Source organism: Scyliorhinus canicula, chromosome 2, assembly GCF_902713615.1.
Source record: "Scyliorhinus canicula chromosome 2, sScyCan1.1, whole genome shotgun sequence".
Taxonomy (NCBI): Eukaryota; Metazoa; Chordata; class Chondrichthyes; order Carcharhiniformes; family Scyliorhinidae; genus Scyliorhinus; species Scyliorhinus canicula.
Window position 1 is genome coordinate 233,888,550 of NC_052147.1, and position 13,586 is coordinate 233,902,135.

General features: G+C 49.3%; 1 protein-coding gene across 13 annotated transcripts in view; it reads left to right on the plus strand.

The window, feature by feature from the left end:
• parp9 (poly(ADP-ribose) polymerase family member 9) overlaps positions 1 to 13,586 on the plus strand; it is a 126,173-nt gene that overhangs the window by 67,578 nt on the left and 45,009 nt on the right. For all 13 annotated transcript variants that reach the window (XM_038789804.1, XM_038789805.1, XM_038789803.1 and 10 more), the window contains one exon: positions 8,642 to 8,711. In XM_038789804.1, the coding sequence (XP_038645732.1) occupies positions 8,642 to 8,711 (70 nt within the window). The remainder of the gene's footprint in view (positions 1 to 8,641; positions 8,712 to 13,586) is intronic.

Genomic DNA, 13,586 nt, shown 5'->3' on the forward strand with positions numbered 1-13,586 from the left:
ATCTCCAAATTTGCAGATGATACTAAACCAGGGAGAACAGTGAATTGTGAGGATGATGCTGAGCAACTTCAGCGGGATATTGACAAGTTAACCAAATGGGCAGATTAACTTCAGTGCAGTGAAATGTGAGGTAACGTGTTTTGGTAGAAGAAACATGGGGAGACAATATAGGCTCAATGGTACAACTTTGAGAGGAGTATAGGAGCAGAGGGACCTCGGGGTTCAAATGCATAATTCTCTGAAGGTGACCAGGCAAATTAAACAGTTGTTAAGAAGGAGTTGTTAAGAACTCTCAGATGCGTCTTCATACCTCCCCCGGAACATGACCAGACCACTGAACATCAAGCCATTATCTTCAACATCGTTAGCGACCTCATTTCCTCTGGATGCCTTCCCCCCCACAGCTTCCAACTTCATAGTCTCCCAACCCTGGACAGCCCGCATTTATCTACTTCCCAAAATCCACAAAAAGGACTGCCCCGGCAGGCCCATTGTGTCAGCATGTTCCTGCCCCACTGAACGCATTTCCTCTTATCTTGACTCCATCCTCACTCCTCTGATCCATTCCCTCCCCACCTACATCCGGGATTCCTCTGATGCACTGCGTCATATTGACAGCTTCCAGTTCGCAGGCCCTAAATGCATTCTATTCACCATGGATGTGCAATTTCTGTACACCTCCATCCCACACCAGGATGGCCTGAGAGCTCTTTGCTTCTTTCTCGAAAAGAGACCCGGACAATTCCCATCCACCACCACTCTCCTCCGCCTGGCTGAACTCGTTCTATCTTTCAACAACTTCTCCTTTAACTCATCCCATTTTCTCCAAATCAAAGGTGTAGCAATGGGTAGCCGCATGGGTCTTAGCTACGCTTGTCTTTTTATGGGGTATGTGGAACATTCCTTGTTCCAGGCCTACCTGGGTCCCCTCCCACAACTCCTTTACCGATACATTGATGACTATTTTCGTGCCGGTTCATGCTCTCGTCCAGACCTGGAAAAATTCACCAACTTCGCTTCCAGTTTCCACCCCTCCATCACTTTCACCTGGTCCATCTCAGACACTTCCCTTCCCTTCATTGATCTTTCTGTCTCCATTTCCGACAATAGACTATCTACTAATATCCACTGCAAGCTCACTGACTCCCACAGCTATCTGGACGACAGGTCTTCGCACCCTCCATCCTGTAAAGCCTCCATCCCTTTCTCTCAACTCCTTCGCTTCCGTCGCGTTTGTTCCAATGATTCCCCTTTCCAAAATGGAGCTTTGAAAATGTGTTCCTTCTTCTTCAACCGTGATTTCCCACCTCCAATTGTGGACAGGGCCCTCAAAGTTGTGCAGTCCATCTCCCGCACCACTACCCTTTCCCTCTCCATTCCCTCCCAGAACAAGGATAGAGTCCCCCTCGTCCTCACATTTCATCCCACCTGCCACTGTCCTCCGTCATTTTCACCAACTCCAACGTGATGCCACCACCAAACACATCTTCCCTTCACTCCCTCTGTCAGCATTCCGCGAGACCTTTCCCTCCGAGACAATCTAGTCCACTCCTCCACCATACCCAGTACCTCTCCCATCACCCATGGCACCTTCCCATGCAATCGCAGAAGGTGCAACACCTGCCCCTTTACCTCTTCCATGCTTAACATTCCAGGCCCAAAACACTCATTCCAGGTTAAGCAGCGTTTCACTTGCATCTCTTCAAATTTGGTCTATTGCATTCGCTGCTTCCAATGTGCTCTCCTCTATATCCTCGATAGGGTAGCAGGGTAGCATGGTGGTTAGCATAAATGCTTCACAGCTCCAGGGTCCCAGGTTCGATTCCCAGCTGGGTCACTGTCTGTGTGGAGTCTGCACGTCCTCCCCCTGTGTGCGTGGGTTTCCTCCGGGTGCTCCGGTTTCCTCCCACAGTCCAAAGATGTGCGGGTTAGGTGGATTGGCCATGCTAAATTGCCCGTAGTGTCCTAAAAAAGTAAGGTTAAGGGGGGGGTTGTTGGGTTACGGGTATGGGGTGGATACGTGGGTTTGAGTAGGGTGATCATGGCTCGGCACAACATCGAGGGCCGAAGGGCCTGTTCTGTGCTGTACTGTTCTATATCGGAGAGACCAAACGCAGACTGGGTGATCGCTTTGCTGAGCACCTTCGGCCTGTGCGCATTCAGGATCCTGACCTTCCCGTTGCTTGCCATTTTAACACAAGACCCTGCTCCCATGGCCACATGTCAGTCCTTGGCCTGCTACAATGTTTCAGTGAAGCTCAATGCAAACTCGAGGAACAACATCTCATCTTCCAGTTAGGCACGCTACAGCCTTCCGGCCTCAACATCGAATTCAACAACTTCAGATGATTAGCTCTACCCCACCTTGACATTTGTTTTCATCCCATTTCATTTCAGCTGTCTCTTACCATTTCTTTATTTCTTGTCTTTCTTAATACATATTTAACCCCCCCCCCCCTCCCATCTTATCCACCTTTCCTGCACCTTTCTCCTCTTTGCTTCCCCCTTCCCCATCCCCCACATCTACATCTGATACAGTTTACCCTCTGATGTTAGTTTCTCTGCTGTTTGGCCTCTCGCACCTTTTGTTCTCTCTGGGGACTGCCATTAGCACTCTTTCCCCTTGTTTTCTGTGGCTATTAGCACCCCATTTCCCTGGGTTTCTGTGGCTATGACTCATCTTTCATTCTCACGCCACAGTATAAATATTCCCCACATTCGTGGGGGTTCCCCAGGGGATCAGACGGCCATGTGGCACCCTGGTACTGCCAGCTTGACGTGCTATCTGGGTGCCAACCTGGCACTGTCAAGGTGCCCAGGTAGCACTGCCAGCTGTCAGGGGAACTGCCAAGGTGCCAGGCTGGCATTTTTCACATTGCGGGGATCGGGCTGGTGGGGTTGCGCTGTGTGTGTGTGTGCTGGAGGGGGGGGGGGGGGGGGGGTGTAGGTGGCAATGACCCCCTTCTATGTGAGTTGGGACTGGGGGGCTCAGGGGTGTTGTCAGAGGCTTGGGAGATCTGAACGCCATTTAAAAATGGTGTCCCGATCTCTCCCTGCTCTGAGGAGTTCTGGTCAGTTCAGTGAATGTGATTACGTGTGGCCTCAGCTTAACATCCCCTGCTGAGGCCCCCTATCTGCCCGAATGGGCGTTAGATAGCAGGGTGTATCTCGGCACTCTGAGCTCGTAACCATGTGCGCAATGGGACTCTGTCCCCATTCAGGTAGATCATGTCCTTTATCTCTGCATTGCCAGGATTTCTTTTCACCAAAGCTTGTAATGGTTCTGTTTTGCTGACATGTCACAGTTTGATGCATGATCAATTGCACAAAGACTCAGATTGGGTACAACTGTGGCGTTATTACAGTCAGAGGCGTGGCCTCCTACTGCAGCTGGCAAAATGGCAGATCAGAGGAGGACACGCATATTTATACAGCTCCTAGTGGGCGGAGCTAGCCGGCAGGGGCTACCGGTGAACCTGTAATGCAGGTCCTACCTTACATCCCCTAATACAGGTGCACACAGTGGTTCACCCCATTCACCCCCTGCTAAAAATGAGTCCGGCGGGGGTGGTGTGGAACTATATACAATGTTGCAAATAATTTACAGTGGGGAGGGAAAAGAAAATGTCCATTTTGACGGTCCGGTGCCCGTCAGAGGTTCAGTCGATCCGGTGCTTTGACGGTTTGCTGGGAGCAACGCAATGTTGGCGGCGATGTCGGTGCTGGCAGTGCTAGTGTCGCCGACGTCAGTGCTGGCGGTGTTGGTGCTGGCCAGTAGTCGATGACCCCGGGAGTGTGCCGAAATCTTCTTCGTCCTCTTGCGTGAGCAGGGGAAGGAGGGATGGACCTGGTGGGGTTAATGTTGGGAGCGCCGGGGGAGGGAAGGGTTAGGGTTAGGGTTAGGGTAACCCAGGCATGGGTAGGGGAGTGTGTGGGAGTGGAACCTGATGGAGCTAGGTCCCTGAGAGAGACAGTATCTTGGCGGCCGTCGGGGAACTCCACGTAGGCATACTGGGGATTGGCGTGGAGCAAGTGTACCCTGTCCACCAAGGGGTCCGCCTTATGGAGTAAGACGTGCCGACGGAGCAGGACCGGTCCTGGAGCTGCGAGCCAAGTCGGAAGCGACGCCCCGGAGGTGGACTTCCTAGGAAGGTAAAAACACATTCACGGGGTGTGTTATTTGTGGCGGTGCACAGTAGTGACCGGATGGAGTGTAGTGTATCAGGGAGGACCTCCTGCCAGTGAGAGGCTGGGAGGTTCCTGGACCGTAGGGCCAGCTGGACGGACCTCCAAACCGTCCCGTTTTCGACGGATGAGTGCCGAATTTCAGAGGCATGAAGGGTGCGGGAAAAGAATGCCACGGGTCTGCCTGCCTGGTTTAGAGTGGCGGCGAGGGCGACATCTGAAGCATCGCTTTCTACTTGGAAGGGCAGTGTTTCATCTACTGCGTGCATCCCGGCCTTGGCTTTCTACTTGGAAGGGCAGTGTTTCATCTACTGCGTGCATCCCGGCCTTGGCTATGTCTGCTCTGATCCAGGCGAAGGTGTGTTGTGCCTCAGCCGCGAGGAGGAATTGAGTGGACTGTATGAGTGGGCGTGCCTTGTCCGCATAGTTTGGGACCCACTGGGCGTAGTAGGAGAAGAACCCAAGGCAGCATTTGAGGGCCTTGGGACAGTGGGGGAGGGGAAGCTCCATGAGGGGGCGCATGCAGTCGGGATCGGGCCCCTGAAGTCCGTTTTGGACTACATAGCTGAGGATGGCTAGGCGGGTCGTGCGGAACACACACTTCTCCTTGTTGTACGTAAGGTTGAGGAGAGTGGCGGTGTGGAGGAATTTAGCGAGGTTCGCGTCGTGGTCCTACTGGTCATGGCTGCAGATGGTGACGTTGTCTCGGTACGGAAATGTGGCCCACAACCCGTACCGGTCGACCATTCGGTCCATCTCCCTTTGGAAGACCGAGACCCCATTAGTGACGCCGAAGGGAACCCTAAGGAAGTGATAGAGCCGACCGTCCGCCTCGAAGGCATTGTATTCCCCCCTCTATTTCAAATCCACCAATCTCCCTCGCTGCCTCCCTCTTACGCAGCTGATGTGCCAACATCCGGCTCGCCTTCTCCCCATTCTCATATACCGCCCCCTGCATTTTCCTCCACTGCGCCTCTGCTTTTCCCGTGGTCAATAGATCAAATTCCACTTGAAGGTTTTGTCGCCCCCTAAGCAGCCCCTCCTCGGGGGGGCATCTGCATAGCTCCTGTCTACCCTTAATATCTCCTCCACCAATCTCTCCCTCTCCCTCCTCTCTCTCTTCTCCCTATGGGCCCTAATGGAAATTAGCTCTCCCTAACCACCGCCTTCAAAGCCTCCCAGACTACCCCCACCTGCACCTCCCCATTATCGTTGGCCTCCATTTATCTTTGAATACACCCCCGGATCTGCCCGCACACCTGCCCGCACATCTGCCAACAGTCCCACATCGAGGCGCCATAACGGGCGCTGGTCCCTCTCCTCCCCCAACTCCAGCTCCACCCAATGCGGGGCGTAGTCCGAGATGGCTATAGCCGAATATTCCGTTCCCTCCACTTTCGGGATTAGTGCCCTACTCATTATAAAGAAATCTATCTGGGAATAGGCTTTATGGATGTGGGAGAAAAAAGAAAATTCTCTGGCACCGGCCTGGCAAATCTCCATGGATCCCCGCCCCCCATCTGGTCCATAAACCCCCTGAGCACCTTGGCCGCAGCCGGCCTCTTACCCGTCCTGGACCTGGTCCGGTCCAGTGCTGGGTCCCTGCCTCCAGATCCGGAATCCAACTCAACATACGTTTCATAAATCCAGCATCATCCCAATTCGGGGCATAAACATTCACCAGTACCACCCGCGTCCCCTGCAATCTACCACTCACCATCATGTATCGACCTCCATTATGCGCCACAATATTCATCGCCTCAATCGACACCCGCTTCCCACCAGTATTGCAACCCCTCTATTCTTCGCATCCAGCCCCGAGTGAAAGACCTGCCCTACCCATCCTTTTCTCAGCCTGACCTGATCTGCCACCTTCAAGTGTGTCTCCTGAAGCATGACCACGTCTGCCTTCAGTCCCTTTAAGTGTGCGAATGCCCGGGCCCTCTTAACCGGCCCATTCAGGCCCCTCACATTCCATGTTATCAGCCGGATCAGGGGGCTACACTTCTCCCCCTTCCCCCCCTGCTGACTATCCATCCCCTTTTTTAGGCCAGCCACATGCTCGCGCCTCCCGCACCCAGGCGGCGGACCCCCGCCCTGACTCCCTCTTCTACCTCCAGCTCCCCTTTGGCCAATACAGCACCAACCCAGTTCTCTCCCATTGCAGGCAGGGTATTCCACGCCCTTACTACTCTCTGAGTAAAGAACCTACCTCTGACATCTGTCCTATATCTATCTCGCCTCAATTTAAAGCTATGTCCCCTCGTGCTAGACATCACCATCCGAGGAAAAAGGCTCTCACTGTCCACCCTATCTTATCCTCTGATCATCTTGTATGCCTCAATTAAGTCACCTCTTAATCTTCTTCTCTCTAACGAAAACAGCCTCAAGTCCCTCAGCCTTCCCTCATAAGATCTTCCCTTCATACCAGGCAACATTCTGGTAAATCACCTCTGCACCCTTTCCAATGCTTCCACATCCTTCCTATAATGTGGCGACCAGAATTGCACGCAATACTCCAAATGCGGCCGCACCAGAGTTTTGTACAGCTGCAACATGACCTCATGGCTCCGAAACTCAATTCCTCTACCAATAAAAGCTAACACACCTTACGCCTTCTTAACGATCTTCTCAACCTGGGTGGCAACTTTCAGGGATCTATACACAGGGACACCGAGATCTCTCTGCTAATCCACACTACCAAGAATCTTACCATTAGCCCAGTACTCTGTCTTCCTGTTATTCCTTCCAAAGTGAATCACCTCACACTTTTCTGCATTAAACTCCATTTGCTACCTCTCAGCCCAGCGCTGCAACTTATCTGTGTCCCTCTGTAACTTGTAACATTCTTCCGCACTGTCCACAATTCCACCGACTTTAGTGTCATCTGCAAATTTACTCACCCATCCTTCTACGCCCTCCTCCAGGTCATTTATAAAAATGACAAACAGCAGTGGCCCCAAAACAGATGCTTGTAGTACACCACTAGTAACTGGACTCCAGTCTGAACATTTCCCATCAACCACCACCCTTTGCCTTCGTCCAGCTAGCCAATTTCTGATCCAAACTGCTAAATCACCCTGAATCCCATGCCTCTGTATTTTCTGCAATAGCCTACCGTGGGGAACCTTATCAAACGCTTTACTGAAATTCATATACACCACATCAACTCCTTTACCCTCATCCACCTGTTTGGTAACCTTCTCAAAGAACTCAATAAGTGCAGGTTAGGTGGATTGGCCACTCTGAATTGCTCCTTAGTGTCCAAAGATGTGCAGGTTAGGTGAGGTTACGGAGTTACAGGGATATTGCAGGGGAGTGGGCCATGATAGGGTGCTCTTCAAGAGGGCTGGTGCAGACTCGAAAGGTAAAATTACCTCCTTTTGCACTGTAGGGATTCTATGGATTCTAAGATCACAGCCACAGGCAGCAGGAAGCTGTATTCACTCCAAAAAAGTCAGTGCCTGGGGAATTCTGTTGATCTGCAGTTATTACTATTCTAAACCAAAAGTAATTCCCAAAAGAGATGTCCCTTGATGAGTGTGGTAACTAGTGATGGATTTTGTTTATGGTTTTACAACCAATGGGGTGTTGTTTGGGGAGGTTTAACTCTGGGTTTAGGAACATAGAAGGGTTTGAAACTGGATCAATTTAACAATGTTGTGTGCAGTCATTATTGCAGTTTTAGCTGCCTTTCTTGTGTGTTTTGCTGTTTAATACACATTTATTTTGTTTAATTATTCCAATAAGACTGGTATTCACATCTTTCCTCACATCATAGCAAATTTCAGAAAATACAATTAGGAACCGGCATTCCAAGTTTCCCTTTTGGGATTTGGAATTCTCTAGCATTTAATAACTTAACAACTTTCAACAACAAGTTCTTAACAACTGTTAAACAGAGTTGACAAATAGGTTTAACTGAATGATGGGGCAAGGTCCATTTGTTGAATGACTGACTATCTTTAAGTTCAGAAAAAAATGCAAATTGCCAAATATTCTGCCAAGTAGCTTAAAACTAACACAAGTTCAACTGCTCAAAGGACTGTTCCATCTTTTTCCAAATTAAGTGACTGCAGAGAAAAAGATGATTAAACTTTAATAACTATAATTTACAGGTAATTGTAAAGTAAACCCTGAAGGAGTACTCTTGTCCCTACGAAAATTACCACGCGTTCAATTGTCATGCAATATAGATTTTGGAGTCGTCCCTCATTAAGTTGCTATTCCACCTATCATTTCTTCTTTTCACAATTTATTAATTAAACTTCTAAGTTTCTGAATCACATTGTGTTGAAATCTTTTTAGTGCATGTTTTAACTATATTAAAATACATGTAAAAATACCTTGTGTATTAAAACGCCTACCAAAAATAAAATTATCATGCAAGATTAATGTAATGTGCTTACAAAATCAGTTGGTAACAGTGACAATTTATCTGTATGTTGACATATAGGCATTTCTGCAGGAATTATGTAGAGTAAAATACTTAACTGCACAAAGAAGTGGCCCCACGCCTTTCAGTGGTAAGTCAGCAACATAAAACAAGAGTAGATGGTAGTGTTGTGGTACTAGATTCAAATCACTCAAGACTGTAAGTTGCAGTAACAGACTTTTATTCAGCGAGAACAATCCTAACCTAGTCAATCTCTCCTCATATGACAGTCCCGCCATTCCTGGAATCAGTCTGGTGAACCTACGCTGCACTCCATCGAGAGCAAGAACATCCTTCCTCAGAAAAGGAGACCAAAACTGCAAACAATATTCTAGTATGGCTTCACCAAGGCCCTGTGTAATTGCAATAACACATCCCTGCTCCTGTACTCGAAACCTCTCGCAATGAAGGCCAACATACCATTAGCCTTCTTTACCGGCTGCTGCACCTGCATGCTTACCTTCAGCGACTGGTGCACAAGGACACACAGGTCCCGCTGCACACTCCCCTCTCCCAATTTACAACCGTTTAGGTAGTAATCTGCCTTCCTGTTTTTGCTTCCAAAGTGAACAACCTCACACTTGCCCAAATTATACTGCATCGTCCATTGATTTTCCCACTCGCCCAACCAGTCCAGATCATGCTAGGATCTTTGCAACCTCGTCACCGTTCACCCTCCCACCTAACTTGGTATCATCTGTAAACTTTGAGATGTTAAATTTTAGTCCCTCATCTAAATCATTAATATATATTGTGAATAGTTGGGGTCCGAGCACTGATCCCTGTGGCACCCCACTAGTTACTGCCTGCCAATTTGAAAAGGACCCATTAATTTCTACTCTTTGTTTCCTCTTTGCCAAGCAGTTTTCTATCCACCTGAATACACTTCCCCCAATCCCATGTGCTTTAATCTTGCACAATAATCTCTTATGCAGGACTTTGTCAAACGCTTTCTGAAAGTCCAAATATACCACATCGACCAATTCCCCCTTGTCAACTGTACTAGGTACATCTTCAAAGGATTCCAAAAGATTTGTCAAGCATGGTTTCTCCTTCATAAATCCATGCTGACTCTGATTCTGCCACTGCTTTCTAAATGTTCTGCTATAAAGTCCTTGATAATGGATTCAAGAATTTTCCCCACTAACGATATGAGGCTTACTGGTCTACAATTCCCTGTTTTCTCTCTACCTCCCTTTTTGAATATTGGAGTGACATTAGCTACCCTCCAATCTGCAGGGACTGTTCCAGAGTCTATAGAACCCTGGAAGATGACCATCAATACATCCACTATTTCCAGAGCCACCTCCTTAAGTTCTCTGGGATGCAGATTATCAGGTCCTGGGGAGTTATCTGCCTTCGATCGCATCAACTTGCCCAGCACCATTTCTCTACTAATATTGATCTCTCTCAGTTCTTCCCTCTCAATTACCATACTGTTGATAATAGATTTCAGTATCTTTTCTTTATTGATGTCAGGTTACCTAGCCCAGAATTTCCTGTTTACTCTCTCCCTCCTCTGTTGAATGGAGGGGCAGATTTAGAACAAAAATCATGAGAAATTATTCGGGCGATTCTCCGAGCCCCGCGCCAGGCTGGAGAATCGGCGCAACCGCGCCATGACGCCGGCGCGCGATTCTCCGAGGTGCGGAGAATCGCCGTCATTTGCGCCAGCGCGTTTGGTGCGGTGCTGGCCGCGGGCCGCTGGAATCGGCGGGGCCACCGATTCTCCGGCCCGAATGGGCCGAGCGACTGCGCTGATACAACAGAGTCCTGCTGGCGTCGTACACCCCTGGTTGCTGCCGCGGGAACGGTCGGGGGGGGGGTGGCCTGTGGAGGGGGGGGGGGGGGGGGGGGGGGAGAGGGGGTGCCTTCACCGGTGGGAGGGGGGCCTCCTATGGGGTCTGGCCCGCGATCGATTGTACCCGGGCCCGGTTTGCGCCTACTTCTCTCAAGAGGGTCATGAATCTGTGGAATTCACTACCCCAGAGTATGGTGGATGCCAGGACATTGAGTAATTTTAAGGAGGAGATAGACAGATTTTTAATTAGTGATGTGTTGAAGAATTATGGAGAACGGGCAGGAATGTGGAGTTAAGGCCAAGGTGAGCTCAACCGTGATTGTATTGAATGGCGGAGCAGGCTTGAGGGCTGAATTGCCTAATCCTGCTCCTAGTTCTTATGATGTCATGGCAAATCAGGCATGGCTGAGCCTTCATCTACATCCAATTAGCATGTTGCAAACCAGTTTCATGTCAGCCTCCAGCGGCATTCCCAATCTGCCATGGTGGACAGCATCAGAAGCTCTTACTGTAATTGGGCTGAAATGAGTTTGTGGGTCTCCCCAACCACCATTGAGTCAGCTGGCTGGGCAGCACGGTGGCGCAGTGGGTTAGCATTGCTGCCTCACTGCGCCGATGTCCCAGGTTCGATCCTGGCTCTGGCCCACTGTCCGTGTGGAGTTTTCACATTCTCCCCGTGTTTGCGTGGGTTTTTCCCCCACAACCCAAAGATTTGTAGGGTAAGTGGATTGGCCACGCTAAATTGTCCCTTAATTGGAAAAAATGAATTGGGTACTCGAAATTTATTTTTTAAAAAGATTCAGCTGGAACTGTATAAAATGCTGGTTAGGCCACAGCTGGAATTTTATGTACAGTTATGGTCATCATATTACAGGAAGGACATTGCTCTGGAGAATGTACAGAGGAGATTTACAAGAATGTTGTCAGGGCTTGAAAATTGCAGCTGCAATGAAAGACTGGATAGGTTAGGGTTGTTTTCCTTCGAACAGAGGAGGCGGAGGGATGACCTGATTGAGGTGTACAAAGTTATGAGGGCCTAGATAGAGTTGATGGGAAAGATTTATTTATCTAAACTGAAGGATTAATTACTGGGGGGGGGGGGGGGGGGGGGCATAGATTTAAGATGTTAGTTAAAAGAATTAGAGAGGATATATGGAAAACATTTTTCACTCTAAGGGTGTCAGATGACTGCCATCCGGATTTATGGTTGAGGCAGAAACACTCAACTCATTTAGAGGTACCTGGATCTGCACCTAAAGTGCTGTAGCCTGTTGTTGGAAGTTGGGATTAAAATGGGTGGCTAGTTTTTTTAGCTGGTGCAGGCACAATGGGCTAAATGCCTTTTAGTGCGCTATAACTTTTTATGGTTCTATTTAGATTTATTGTCATGTGTACCAAGGCTCACATGAAGACTTTTGTATCTTCTGCCTGATGAAAGACGTTGGAAGAGATAATAACCTGGGTGGGTTAATGCTGCCCGCTTCCCAAAGGCAGCAGGAGGTGCAGACAGGGTCAATGGATGGGAAGTGGATTTGCTTGATGGACTGGGCGCTGTCCACGACTCTCTGAAGTTTCTTGCGGTCTTGGGCCGAGCAGTTGCCATACCAGGCTGTGATGCAGCCAGATAGGATGCTTTCTATAGTGCATCTGTAAAAATTAGGAAGAGTCAATGTGGATAGGCTGTTTTTCATAGATTCATAGAATTTACAGTGCAGAAGGAGGCTATTCGGCCCATCGAGTCTGCACCGGCTCTTGGAAAGAGCACCCTAACCAAGGTCCACACCTCTACCCTATCCCCATAACCTAGTAACCCCACCCAACACTAAGGGCAATTTTGGACACTAAGGGCAATTTATCATGGCCAATCCATCTAACCTGCACATCTTTGTGACTGTGGGAGGAAACCAGAGCACCCGGAGGAAACCCACGCACACACGGGAGGATGTGCAGACTCCGCACAGACAGTGACCCAAGCCGGAATCGAACCTGGGACCCTGGAGCTGTGAAGCGATTGTGCTATCCTTAGTTTCCTGAGGAAGTATAGGCGCTGTTGTGCTTTCTTCGTCGTAGCGTCGACGTGGGTGGACCAGGACAGATTTTTGGTAATGTGCACACCTCGGAGTTTGTAGCTGTCAACCATTTCACCTCGGCCCCGTTGATGCTGACACACGGGGTGTGTACAATACTTCACTTCCCGAAGTCAATGCCCAGCTCCTTAGTTTTACTGACATTGAGGGAGACTGTTTTATTCTCATAAATTTACCCACAAAAGTGATAATTGAATTTGAGCCCATACCATTATGCCACATCTTTGGCATTAATTTTGTGTCCAATTCATTTTTTCCAATTAAGGGGTAATTTGGCATGGCCAATCCACCTACCTTGCACATCTTTGGGTTGTGGGGGCGAAACCCACGCAAACACGGGGTGAATGTGCAAACTCCACACGAACAGTAACCCAGAGCCGGGATCAAACCTGGAACCTCAGCGCCGTGAGGCAGAAGTGCTAACCACTGCACCACCGTGCTGCCCTATCTTTGGCTTTATGTCATCTGGCATCGTTCTCTCATGAATTCATCACTGTCTCAATTATTTTCCTCTCCAGATCAAGATTTTTTGTCAAAAATTAAGAACAGAATCTTGTCTCATTTTAGCTCAATGAAAGTTCTATTAATTTAGAAACATCAGAATTGCCCCATGACGCAAGCAACACGGTTCACGACTGGAGTTCCCGCCCATGCACCAGCGAGAGGATGTTAATGGATGCAAATGGGTCCTAATGACCACTTTTGCATCCACTTACTTTGCAGGCTTGGCACCAGAGTTTCCGGGAACTCTGATTCACCAGTCCTCGGGCTGGGAATCACCAAATGTGAACCAGGCGTGGTGCACTTCACTGAGGGGTAACTCCTTAAGGGAATTGCCCCCCAGAGTCCCTGGAAGGCCCGCCTTCTCTCCCAGATTTCCCCCCCTCCTACCAGCCCGGAGACCCCCTAAAACTGGAGACCCCCCCCCCAGAGGCTCCCTAATTAAAGGAACCTCCCACAGTGACCCCCTAAAATGGGAGACCTCGCCAGGGACCCTCTAAATAGGGAGAACTCCGCAGGGACATCCTAACTAAAGGAAGCCCTCACAGAGAACCCTCCCCCCCCCCAAATAGGGGGA